This window comes from Pongo pygmaeus, chromosome 17 (genome assembly GCF_028885625.2).
Source record: "Pongo pygmaeus isolate AG05252 chromosome 17, NHGRI_mPonPyg2-v2.0_pri, whole genome shotgun sequence".
NCBI classification, from domain to species: Eukaryota; Metazoa; Chordata; class Mammalia; order Primates; family Hominidae; genus Pongo; species Pongo pygmaeus.
The window spans coordinates 76,472,178-76,486,264 of NC_072390.2; the positions used below are offsets into that span (position 1 = coordinate 76,472,178).

General features: G+C 41.3%; 1 protein-coding gene across 3 annotated transcripts in view; it reads left to right on the top strand.

Moving 5' to 3' along the window:
- The window catches only part of CDH20 (cadherin 20), a 223,918-nt gene that overhangs the window by 201,515 nt on the left and 8,316 nt on the right, over positions 1 to 14,087 (top strand). For all 3 annotated transcript variants that reach the window (XM_054461275.2, XM_063653779.1, XM_054461274.2), the window contains 3 exons: positions 2,509 to 2,645; positions 5,002 to 5,123; positions 11,032 to 11,149. In XM_054461275.2, coding sequence (XP_054317250.1) covers positions 2,509 to 2,645; positions 5,002 to 5,123; positions 11,032 to 11,149 — 377 coding nt within the window. The remainder of the gene's footprint in view (positions 1 to 2,508; positions 2,646 to 5,001; positions 5,124 to 11,031; positions 11,150 to 14,087) is intronic.

Sequence of the window (14,087 nt, forward strand, 5' to 3'; positions counted from 1 at the left end):
TTCCAGCTGTTTTAATTACTATAGCTTTATAATATTATTTCAAAATTAGGACAAATGACCCTGTTAAAAAAAATGTGCAAAATGCCTAAACAGACATTTCTCAAAAGAAGACATACAAATGACCAATAGATACATGAAAAAATGCTCAACATCACTAATCATCAGGAAAATGCTAATTAAAACCACAATGAGATATCACCTCACACATGTTAGAATGTCTGTTGTCAAAAACATGAAACATAAGTGTTGGCTGGGGTGTGTAGAAAAAGGGAACCCTTGCACACTGTTGATGAGAATGTTAGTACAGCCATTTTAGAAAACAGTATGGAGGTTCCTCAAAAAACTAAAAAGAGAATTACCATATGATCCAACAATCCCATTTCTGGGTATATATCCAAAGGAACTGGAATTAATATGTCAAAGAATTTCTCTACTTTCATATTCACTGCAGCATTATTCACAATAGCCAAGATACAGAAACAACCTTAGTGCCCATCAACAGATGAATGGGTAAAAATAATGTGGTATACATACACAATGGAATATTCATTTCAGCCTTAAATATTCAATACAGCTTTAAAAAAGAAAGAAATTCTGTCATTTGCAACATGGATGAATCTAGACGACATTATGCTAAATTAGCCAAGCACAGAAAGACAAATACCACATGATCTCAGTTATATGCAGAATGTAAGAAAGTCAAACTCATAGAAGTAGATAGTACAATGGTGATTGCCAGAGGCTGGTGGGTAAAAAGGGAAAAGAGTCAAAAAGTTCAAAGCTTCAGTAAGGGGTAGTAAGTTCCTGTGATCTATTGCACAGCATGGTAACTATAGTTCATAATAATGTATTGTATATTTCAAAATAGCTAAAAGAACATATTTTAAATGGTATCATTGCAAAAAACAAATACATAGGTGAGGTAATAGACATGTTAATTAGCCTGATTTGATCATTCTATGACGTATACATGTATCTAAATACCACATTGTATGCCATAAATATATATAATTATTACTTGTCAATTAAAAAAATAAAAATCGCCAGACACGGTGGCTCACACCTGTAATCCCAGCACTTTGGGAGGCTGAGGCAGGTGGATCACTTGAGGTCAGGAGTTTGAGACCCAACTGGCCAACGTGGCAAAACCTTGTCTCTACTAAAAATATAAAAATTAGCCAGGGATGGTGGCAGGCACCTGTAATCCCAGTTACTTGGAAGGCTGAGGCAGGAGAATCCCTTGAACCCAGGAGGCAGAGGCTACAATGAGCTGAGATCATGCCACTGCACTCCAGCCTGGGCAAGACGGCAAGACTCCACCTCAGAAAAAAAAAAGAATTAAAAAATAAAAATGATAAAAATTACCTGGCCTTTACCAAGGACTACATAAGGTTCTCATTGATGGTTCTCAATCATGGCTACATATCAAAATCCCTTATGGAGGGTTTTTAATATCCACATGCCTGAGCCGCCATCCATATTTGTTGAATCTTCCAAGATGGGGACCAGATGAGATAACACAGGTGAGATAACACAACAGAATTGGATTGCCAAATCAGGTTCAACAGGAAATATAGATCCTACCTAGGACCTAGTTAACTAACGGCTCAAATGATACAGACAACAGCAAAATATGAGTCATTCTCCCCTTGGAGAGCTCTGAAACTGTCAGGCACAGGTGCCTATAAATGACCTTTTCTTGCATAAAGATGCATGTTGGTCCAGATTGAACATGAAAGGTAGAAGCAATGGACGAAGTGCATTGCTTGAACGCAAAGATCCATTTTTGTGATAGAACATTTGCTTGTTATACATCATTAATTACATAGCTTATATGATATTTTCCAGCAGGCTATACCCCACAAATTTATAAACTCTAGGTTTATTTACAGTAAACAACCTAGTCAGATCTGGTCCATCCTGCTAAAAGCATACCATAGTTAAGGACTCTCCAGCTAGCAAATACATTATCATTATTGTGTTTGCCAGAAGGTGGGTCATCCGCATGTTAAGAAAGGGCCTGGTACAAGGCTTTTCTTTTCAATAGTTGATACAAATTATAAGGACTGGAACCACAAATTATAAGGACTGGAACCACAAATTATAAGGACTGGAACCACTTCTCCTTTTCTAGTTTCAGATTAGCATTTGAGAACTCATTTGAATACAATTCTTTTTAAACGAATATATACAGGACTTGATACTCAGGATGTCCCAAAATTCTTGGGGTAATTCCAAGCATTACATAGCATAAACCAATATTTAAATAGCTTAAAACTCCCCCAAGACTGTGGGCACCCTGCTTATTTCATTTTTTGAATGAGAAAATTGAAGCAATATTTGTTCTATTTATTGGAGGAGGAGGTGACTTTTGTTTTTGAACAAATAAAACCACGAATGCAGTCTTCCAGTAGCCATAACTCAGAAGTGGTGGAACCATGTTTCATGTGGTATGCTGTCATATGCTTACCCAAATGCAAATGATGTACATAATCCATGTTTCTGCAGATACTCCATTGATAGAAGCAGTGACCCTGGAAGATTTTTCTATGTTGACATTACAACAGGTGCCCTAATGACAGCAAGACCCCTAGACCGGGAAGAATTTTCTTGGCATAATATCACTGTCCTTGCTATGGAAATGAGTAAGTAGCACAGTAAGTTGGTCTCCATGCAGTGATAAAATATAGGTGTTACAGAAAGTGGAAGTTTCTAGAACTTGTTGTAACAAAAATTGTATCCTTTAAGGGAAGAAATGGAAATCATGCTTTATGCAAGTAAGTAAATGCATTCAGTTCAAATACTTTTTTGAGGCTCTCTTGTATACTTAGTCCTGTGCTAGAGATAAAAGCAAACAAAACATGGAAAAGCAGTGAAAGACAGCATTCTTATCCCAAGTAGCTATGAGGAAAAGGGAAGATTCCTGAGAAATCTAACAGGCTTTCAATCTTTAATATGATTGTGAATGTACAAAAAGTATAAAATATTACTGTATGAAAGGAAGCATTTATAACATATCACTCTTATTATACAAACATATACATATCTATACCCACAAGAATTTGAGATATCTTACAATAAAAGGCAAATTGATTAACATAATAAACTTATAAATGGAATGGAAAATTAATAACTAGATTAATATATATTATAAATGTAATAAAAATTAGATTATATACTACTACATTCCTTTTTTTTTTTCATACTGGTGATAGTAAAGGCTTAGAAAAATGGCAGTCCCTAACCTATTGGCTATATAACTAAACAGCCATTCAGGAGGGCACTTTGGCAATATGTATTGAGATTCTCCAAAATATTTATACTCTTTCAGGAATTCTACTGCTAGTCATCATATTAAGGAAATAATTACAGATATCAACAAAGATTTAAATGTGAAAATTTCCACTGCCATGTTATTTTAAAATAAGGAGAAAATGGAAATTACTTAAATATCTAATAATAGGAGATTAAATAAATTATGGTATGACCTATAGTAAAATGACAATATAATACAGATGCTTTCAAAACATATTCAATGACAAAGGATAACCTTACCCTAAAATATTAATGTTCTGAATTCGATTTTTCTATTTTGCTTAACTGTAACTTGTGTGTCAGGGGGAGGGTGTATAACTCCAATTTTAGACACCCATGCTGTATAATGTCATATATCTAATGGATATCTCTGGTAGTAGGATTGCAGATCATATTCATGGATTCATCTATGCTTTTCTGGAATTTTCATTATTCCTTAGACAAACACCACTGTTATAATGAATAAATAAATTTTAATTTTGCTAGCACATTCTGGTAACTAAGCAATAAAAGTATTTAGGGGGGGAACAGTACAGCATAATTTTTTGGGAAAGAAAGGAAGAAAAATATGATTCAGAAGAACAATGCATTTTGGGATTTAGTAAAATTATTAACCAAGAATAATTTCTGTGTCTTGCAATTTCTGTTTTGTCTCCTTGGGGTAGTGACCAAAACAGAAAAAGACAGGAGGAGCACTACCAGAGCTGTGAAATTGTCTCTGCATGGCAGCGCCAAGCAGAAGACACAGATCACAAAGACACAGTTCCCCATGAGTGACTATGACCCCAGCCAAAGATATGTATTTGGTGTGTGTTTGATCCTGTAATATCCTGTTAGTCCCTAAGCAGAAATAAATGTGCAGTGTTATCTTTATTCCAGTGAATAACTCAAAACCTTTGGAAATGTAATTCAAAGAACTGATGATTCCACAGGAAGAAAGCCAAGCAGTGCCACACAGTATGCATCCGATTGGCAATGGGCTCCTTTAAAGACCAGAATACAGAAATGACCTGCCTTTAATTCCAGAACTTAAAGTCTGAGCCAAATGGGAGACTGAAAACCTCTTTTTAAGATTCGTTTTGTGACACTTGCTCCCTTTGTCTCACCCTCCCTTCATACTGCTGATAGCAAACGTTCACCAACACACACCTTGTTCTGTCCAAACTTCTCATGTCCGGCCACACTCTTAGTAGGCAACACATGGATCCTATGCTCTTGCTACCATCTCCATGTACTTTATCCACTCCTTTCAAACCCAGACTCACCAAGTAAATACCTACTTTTTTTTTTTTTTTTTTTTTTTTGAGACAGAGTCTCACTCTTTTGCCCAGGCCAGACTGCAGTGGTGCTATCTCGGCTCACTGCAAGCTCCGACTCCTGGGTTCACGCCGTTCTCCTGCCTCAGCCTCCCTAGTAGCTGGGATTACAGGCGCCCGCCACCACGCCCGGCTAATTTTTTGTATTTTTAGTAGAGACGGGGTTTCACTGTGTTATCCAGGATGCTCTCGATCTCCTGACCTCGTGATCCGCCCACCTAGGCCTCCCAAAGTGCTGGGATTACAGGCATGAGCCACCGCGCCCAGTCGTAAATACCGACTTCTAGCAAAGACCATTACTCTTGTTTTTTTTTTTTTTCTTTTGGCATGACTAAACTCTCAGATTTGGTTTTCCTTGTGTTCCCTTTAGACAATCCCTCCCAGGTTGGAAGTGTTCCTGTCACAATCAAAGTCTTAGATGTGAATGACAATGCTCCGGAGTTCCCCAGATTCTATGAAGCTTTTGTCTGTGAGAACGCCAAGGCAGGAGAGGTAAGGCGGCCTGTGGGTGGTGCACTCTGCTTAACCCCTAACTTCTGGAAACAATTGTTAGATAACCAAATTCACAGTCAAAGCCATTTTGACTCCAGAAACGAACAGTTCACAAAACAGAGTCCCCAGTTCCCGTATATCAGGTTTCAACCATTTATTTATTAAGACAACTATTTGAGGCTAGGTGTGGTGGCTCATGCCTGTAATCCTAGCATTTTTGGAGGCCAAGGCAGGAAGATAGCTTGAGCCCAGGAGTTTGAGACCAGCCTGGGCAACATCGTGAGACCCTGTCTCTAAAAAAGTAAAAAAACAAAAGGACAACTATTTGGAACCTACATTACCTTTTATGGCCTAAACAGCACTTTGAGGGTGGCTTGATGCACAGGATGGCTGTATAAGGTATGTGTCCACCTGGAAACTGAATTGTGTAGCACCAGTGGCAGTAACACCTGCTCTGAGGCCTGAAAGTGAGGGACCAGGAAGACCAGGAAAAGGAGGAAAAAGCTGCTCTTTTCCTGAGTGTGGTACCAATTCCTCAAAATATTTTGCAGTAGGACAAGTTTATTTTCTGTATCTTTCCACCTCCCTTTCTTAACTTCTGGCAAGAAGTACCTTATTTAGGGACTCCCTGGCCTATCTCAGAATGCTGCCACCTATAATGACCTACCTTCTCTCCTCCCTCAATTAAAACATCCATTTTCTTAGTGCTGCTCATGTCAGGTAAGTTTTGAGAGGAAAGTAATCCGAAAGGACGAAGGTCTACTTATTTGAAATATACCTCCATAATCTTCAGAGACATATTTGTGTATTTTTTAAGTATGCCCTTAAAACTAACTGAATATTTAGTTGATCAAATTCTAAGTGGTGTAATTGAGAAACATCTGGAACTCCATTTGGAGTGCCCATGTAGCAATGCATGTGTCAGGCTGTTGCCTGCCCTATAATTTGTCCATCTCCTCCATTCTGCTCCTGCTTTTGTAAGATGCTTTCCTGCCCTGCCTATGACCCAGCAACCCAACAGATCCCCTAATAGTCCTCATTTACTCCCCGTCCCCACCCCAGTGTATCCTGTTGTCCTGTGGATGCTGGTGCTGGATCAAATGGGCTGCACTGTTTTAACATGAAAGCTGGGGAAGCGCATATTGATAAGGCAGGGACTCATGCATTGGTAATTCAGGCCCCTGACTGTAATCTAACTTTGCCTTCATGTATTAGTCCATTTTCATGCTGCTGATAAACACATACCCAAGACTGGGTAATTTATAAAGAAAAAGAAGGTTAATGGACTCACAGTTCCACGTGGCTGGGGAAGCCTCACAATCATGGTGGAAGGCGAAAAGCACATCTTACATGGCGGCAGGCAAGACAGACTAAGAGCCAAGTGAAAAGGGAAACCCCTTATAAAACTATCAGATCTTGTGAGACTTATTCACTACCATGAAAACAGTATGGGGGAAACTGCCCCCACGATTCAATTATCTCCCATCAGGTCCCTCCCACAACATGTGGGAATTATGGGAGCTACAATTCAAGATGAGATTTGGGTGGGGACACAGCCAAACCATATAAATTCACTTCTCTCACTCCCTGGGAGTAGTACCTCCAGCATCTTGCTGCACAGAGAGACTAGGTCTGCATAACCAAAACTTATGTTAGCTCCCTGAACTCGCCAAAGATGGACTCGATGACACATCTTTACCGTTTACTCAGCCAAAGCAAAAAGTGATTTATGTCGCTCAGGGGAAGAAAGATGTTCCATCACGATTCTGATCTAAATTTATCTGTCAGTCCTTGAAATTTGGTGCAATGGTCTATAGCCCTCCTAAAAAATTCTTTTCAACAAGTCTAGGATAACTCTCTTTCCACATCTAGTGAATTTCTAGTCTACTAAGACCTGAAATATTATGCAGCTAATAAAAGTTACAATGCAGAATTTACAGCCCAAGAAATGATCCATGTTATTATAAGTAAAGAAGGGAGGTATAAAAACTACACCTACATGCTTTCAGTCATGTAAAATTATGACTACAAGCGAACAATGATCGAGAGGAAAGATGCAAAAATAGTATAGTTACTGTGCTAAGGTAGTTGAGTTTAAGTGAGGAGGTTTGGGTCTTTAATAATTTTTGTTTTATATTATAAAATTTATATATATGTAATATAAACTTTTGTTTATGTTATAAAATTATATGAATATTTTGTCATGATAAAATAAGCTAATTTTAATCTATAATACAAAGAGGGTGATAAGTAGCAGAGTAAATTAAACCTCCCTCTCCCCAAAATAAAGCACTCTCTTTTAAAGGGCTTCAGAGTAGGAGAGGTTGCATTCTAACAAGTGAAGAACATTTTAACTATCTCTCCTGTTTTTGTAATCAAACAAACATAGTCCCCATTTCTAAATGCATCTTTTAATAGTTTGTTATACAGTGATCTGAAGTACAGATCTTTCACTTCAAGTTCAGTCTGTCCCATTTGTCACCTTTAGGCCAAGATACTGAAAATATTAACCTTTGATTTGGGCTCTGGGAAATGTTTTGAAGATTTTTCAAAAGCATACAGCTCAGAGATACATCTGGTTTATAAAGAATCAGGCCTCGTTGTGTTTACTTGTTGGACACTATCGTCAGCTTCACGTCTGACAAGTCCAGATACATGCTTTCCTCTTAGTAAGCAGCCCTGAAGGAAGCCCATAAAGAAATCAGATAACATACTTGGCGATGGCCAAGGGTGGAATGAAACCAGCTGAGCAGAATATTGCATGACAAGTGGGGCTGAGGAAGACATCTGACCTGCTGGGAGAACAGAGAGCAGGAGAGCGGGCCATGCGCTCCCAACCCAGACTTAGCGATTTGTATCTTCACTCACCCATGCTTTAAAGCCCTGTAAGCAACCAGCTCTGTGCCTCAGGCCCCAGTCTCACCAATATATACACAATACGCAGGCCAGATATTCTGAAACGACTTTCCCAACTATGTTTATCAAGTTACATAGAATCACCTATGTGTACCATGCCTCAAGAAATATGTTACCTCTCTATGTGTTTAGCACTACAAGCAAGCTGAAAAGTGCCAGCTCTGTCTCCAGGCGGGATAGGACAGGAGGGTAATCCTGGAGTATGAGCAGCACTGATACGAGGATTGGCTGTGGGCAAGTTGATCTCCATTACTCTCCTGAACCTCACCTTCCTGGCAACTCCATTCCCCCTACTTTCAGGTTCAACAGTTGGGGTCTCCAGGAGGCATACCCTGAGATGGAGTTCCAGTATAAGGTGTTTATTAAGGAGGGTCGTTGGGGCCAGCACCTGTGGGAGGGAAGCGAAGGAAGCAGGACTGGGCAAAAGAAGTCCAGCTGCCATGCAGACTAACTGCCTCAGCTGACTTCTCAGAGAGTTCCAGAACTAGAGTTTCCCCAAGTTGAGATGGGATAGGCAGACCTGTATACTATCACATTAATTAGTCACTGGATGTCTGTTGCCCTGGAAGGATGTGGTGACCGTGGGTGTCTTAGTCAGTTTGTATTGCTATAAAGGATTACCTGAGGGTGAGTAATTTATAAAGAAAAGAGGTTCATTTGGCTCATGGTTCTACAGGCTGTATAAGCAGCATGGTGCCAGCATCTGCATCTAGGGAGGGCCTCAAGCTGCTTCCACGCATGGAGGAAGGGGGAGGGAAGCCGACATGTGCAGATCACATGGTGAGGGGAAGCAAGGCAGAAGGGGAAGGTGCCAGGCTCTTTCTAACAATCAGCTATCACGGGAACAAAGAGAGTAAGAACTCAACTCATTATCAGGACGACTGCACCAAAACATTCATGAGGGATCCACCTGGATGACCCCAATACCTCCTACCAGGCCCCACCTCCAACAACGGGGATCAGATTTCAACATGAGATTTGGTGGGGTCAAACATCCAAACCATAGGAGTGGGTAGGTGGCTCTCTGCAATTGGCAATCCCCAAAGGGACTGGTAGGTGACTGGGGGAAAAATCCTTCATTGAAGGGGGATCTGAGCAACACAGTGTCCAAAAGGGCTCCTGACGGGAGCTCCCCCCACCACCACCCCCAGTTATTTAATCTTCGGCATATTGTGAGAGTAGCTTCGGCTCCCCTAATTTACAGATGAAGAAATACAAACTAAGCAAGCCCACCTGGGACCTCAAACTGACCTTTGATGTCCCGGTTCCTATGGTGGTAGAAGCACAGCTGGCTTTTAAACAGCAGGATTGGCAAGTCTACAGGGCTGAACCCAAGATGGGTAGGAGTAGTCTGTGCTGTTGCTTGGTACAACAGGAAACACATATGAAGGAGGCTGCGGTTCAATGCCTCTTCTGTATCCCCCTCAGCCTGCCAGCTCCCGTTCCAGTCGTCTGTTTCACACAGATTTCTTTAATAGCTTTTACATCATGGTCTCCACAGACTTCATGCAACTTACTCCCTTGAAAAACATTATGGAAAAGGCAAAACGTGGCCAGTGAGTCCAAGAAGAAGCCACCTGACCTCCTGCTCTCCCCACTCCCGAGTTCTGCTTCTGACTCTTGTCTGTTCTGCATTTCCACTCTGGGGATCCTGTGCTATCTTTGCTAGCTCTCCCTCCTGCCAACAAAATGTGACTCCCTGTGACCCATTCCCTCATGTCTGTTTTCTGTTAACCTGACATGGCCAATGCCGATGTGTCACTCACTTCTCTTCAGGTCATGGTCATTCTTAAATAGGGGCTTCTTAAAGACAGCAATTTAGCCCTGAAATATTGGGCCAGTGATGAGGTTAAGTAGATGAGGTGAGAAGAAAATATGGGGTCAAGCAGGACTTTGCGGCACCCGAGCCCTTTAACTCAAAGTCTCTTATTTTTTAGACTGCCTAGAAACGGCTGGCCGTGGTGGAAGAATATATGTTATTTTGATGTCTAACATCTGAAGTATTTAGGTAACATTTATCCTATGCCTACTAACATACTCAAGCCCAACCCTAAAGCAAAATTAAATCCTGAGGTGTGTGATGGCATGGAGACTGTGCAGGGAAGTTTCATATGGAACGGGAGAGTTCCCTTATCCCCCTTGCAGAACAGGGGTGTGCCCCGCTGCTCAAACCCCTAGGGGAAGCATGCAGATGGGCAGGTGCAGAAGCCATGGGGAGCGCTTTTGTGCTCTGGCCCCATGGCAGCGTCTAGGACTCCTGAAGCCCAAGTGGGCGTGTGTTACAGTGTGCTCGCTCTCAGCTATGCCTTCTGCAGACGGCTTGTATTAGCTCAATAGACCCTCTGCCTTATCACAAGGACAGACGGCCAGTGTGACAGCCTGAGTTCTTGCCCAGTGAACTGGAAGAATCAGATCACACATGGGCTGGAAGGCTGAGTGCAACGTTTATTGAGTGGTGAAGGTGGCTCTTAGTGAGATGAATGGGAAGCCAGAAGCGGGGGATGGAGTGGGAAGGTGATCTTCCCCCAGATTCAGGCTGCCCAGTGGCCAGACTCTTCTCCAACTGTCCCGGGCTGAACTTCCCTTGGCATCTGCATCATTCCACCATTGCTAGTCTGCCAGTGTCTGCTGGTGTGCTCTTCTCCTCTCAACATCCAGCTGCTTGTGTCTGTGCCCGCTAAGGTCTCGGGTTTATATGGGTACAGAATGGGGGGCATGGGGGCCAGAGTGGTCTTGGAAAATGCAACATTTGGGCCCGAAAACAGGAGTCCCTATTCTCACTTAGATCCGTGGGCACAGGCCAGAGGATGGAGCCCTCGCCAGGGACCCTGCCCTTCTCTACCCAGCATTTCCCTGCCCCTCTCCTATATCAATGATATCCTTCTCATAAGGTAAAACAACCCACCATTGTGTTTCCAGGTTTGGGATTTAACTGGGCCCTGGTGCTTTTTCCTTTGGCTCCAGCTCACCTGATTTCATGTCCCTCCCTCAGCTGATCCAGACAGTGAGTGCAGTGGACCACGATGACCCACGCAATGGTCAGCATTTCTACTACAGCTTGGCTCCTGAGGCTGCTAACAACCCCAACTTTACCATAAGGGACAACCAAGGTAATCAGGCGGATGGTTGGCTAACTATGCTTTTCTACAGCATAGGCCAGCTACTTTGAGTTATTGTCTTATGCAAACAGTGTCAAAGGCTACCTGCTCCTTACCAGCAGGGAGGATGTTAATAATTGTTTTTTTGGTTTTTTTTTTGAGATGGAGGTCTATGTTGGCCAGGTTGGTCTTGGACTCTTGGCTTCAAGCAATCCTCCCGTCTCAGCCTCCCAAAGTGCTAGGATTACAGGCATGACCCACTGCACCCAGCCTCACAGTGTCTTTTAAAGTTTTGTTTCAGAACAACAAACACAGAGAACCCTTTGCCAACTCTAAAACTCATTCAGTCAGTAAGTTGACAGGTGTTTACTGAGTGCCTGTCCTGTGCCAGAAACACTGCAAAGCACAGAGGCAAAATCCTTCATTCCCACTGGTAGCAGCCCTGTTCATATGTTCTGTAACAATGGGAAAAATCTGAGAAAGAAAGTGACCCAGGATAAAAATAAAATAAAATTTAAAAAACCCTGGGGGCACATTTCTAGGCAGGGATCAAAGCAGGAAACAGTAAAAAGCTCTCCAAACAAAAAGGAGACAAAGGATAAGTAATAGAGATAACAAAGGGCAAATATAGGACCATAAACACAGTTTTGGCACTGAAACAGCTTTATTACTTTAGAATGATTTAGAGACATACTTTCAGGTAGGGTTCCCTATCCAGAAACTGTTCCCCACTATAGCTTTGATGGAACAGAATTCTAGGCCCCTCTTTTCCAACAAGCATTCAGACCAGCTAAGGGGCTCACAGACCCAGCACAGTCTTCTTTGGGCACAGATGGGAAAAGGAAGGACTTTTGTTCTGTAGCCAGATGATTTGCTTCAAAAGAAAAATAAAAGGTCAGGGCAATGGAAAAAATAAGTTAAACTGTCAAATGAACCTCATCTGTTGTTAATTCTGCTGCCAGCTAGCCATCTGACCCTGGGAAGGTCATCACTTCTCGAGACTGCAGTAGCCTCATTTTCATTTCGATTCTAAAATATTAATTGCCACTTTGTAAAAATCTAAGCAAAGGGTAACAAAAAGTCATGATTAGGTTAGGCACGCCTGGTTTTAGTTTCAAACATCAATTATTTGAGATTAAAAGTATTACTTCAACCCCACATGACAGTTTTCTGCTGTAAAACTTGAGAATCTCAAACCTGTTTTCTTCTAAATGGGAAAGCATTCTTCTAAGTCATCCCTTCAACCTCCTACATGTCATCATAAAAATACCATAATAATTCTGGAAGGAATGGTAATATGAATTATAAAGGCAAAAATACTTCAATTAAATATCCTGAAGTTTTTATTGGGTCAAAATTTTGAACTATTCATTTATCTGCTTCGCAGGGAAACTATTCCCGCAAAAAAGTGCTTTCAACCTAGGATTGGCTTTACAAAGGCAACCCCGGGGGGGGAAAAAATAACACATTGTAACACATCATATTTTTTCTTCAACTGTTCAGCTAAGCTATCATTCTAATAAGTGAAACAAAATGCAGCAAAATGCTGCAAATTTCTTAGAGGACTTTGGGCACCAACTTATGGAACCAATTCCTTAAAAAGATGGGCCACCAGCACTGGATGACTATAGTAAGACGTGACTCATCTCTTGGAAGGTTTCCCAAAACAGAAGTCAGCACATCTTCAACAGAAAGCATGAACTCTTAATCTCCAAATGACAATTCATCTCACGAGTATCCTTTACTGAGGCTCATTTTAAAACTGAACAAGTCTAGGCACAGTGGCTCATGCCTGTTACTCCAACACTTTGGGAGGCTGAGGCAGGAGAACTGCTTGATACCAAGAGTTCAAGACCAGCCTGGGCAACACAGCAAGACCCTGTCTCTGAAAAACATATTTTAAAAATTAGCCAGGCATGGTGGCACACACCTGTAGTCCCAGCTAGTTGGGAGCCTGAGACAGGAGGATCACTTGAGGCCAGGAGTTTGAGATCAGCCTGAGCAACACACCAAGATCCCATCCCCACCAATTTTTTTTTAATTAGCCAGACATGGTGGCATGCACCTGTAGTCCCAGCTACTTGGGAGGCTAAGGTGGGAGGATCACTTGAGCCCAGGAGTTCAAGGCTGCAGTGAGCTATGATCAGACCACTGTACTCCAGACTGGGTGACAGAGTACAATCCCGTCTCTAAAAAAAGCCACAACAAAAACTGACTAATATAGGGCAGATCTACTGTCAACTACCTCTGTTCCTGTGCCTGAAACATGATGTCCTTTTATGAACACAACAGGGCACTATCTCCAGTAAAGCCTTTTTTTACTTTTCAGCCCCAAAACATTATGAAAAGAATTATGTGTATATAGTACTTTACAGTTTCAAAGTATTTTCCCATACCTTATTTGATATTTACAATAATTCTGTGAGGCTTTAAGGAAGTTATTAATCCCTCTGATTCTTATTGTCCCATCTGATAGATGAGGAAGGTAAGCAAATGGCCCAAGACCAGAGAGTCAATAAGCTGAATAAGCATTAAAATTGGGATTAGAAATCGAGTCCTGTTTTACCATGCGCCCCCACTACACCCCTGCCCCACAAACAGTGTTCTGTGTCACCTTAGGAAAAAATGCTGTTTCCAAATAAGTTACTAAAGCCCTCATTATCACATTCAACAAAAATTTTCCAAGTGGCTACTATATGCCAGGCCCCTTCCAGCACTGGACTCAGCAATGTGATGCTCTGATATTTGTCTTTAATCTTAAATAATTCTTAGATCAAGAAACATATATATTATAGGTATAATACTTTTATGAATTTCGGCTCTAGTCAGAGTTTCTAAAAGTCTCACGACCTCGCCTGGATTAAACCAAAAAAATTAAAAAATAAAAAAATAGTTCTGATTAGAGAAAAACCTGCTTTCTGAAAAAACAAGCAATTAAAGCTACAAAGTG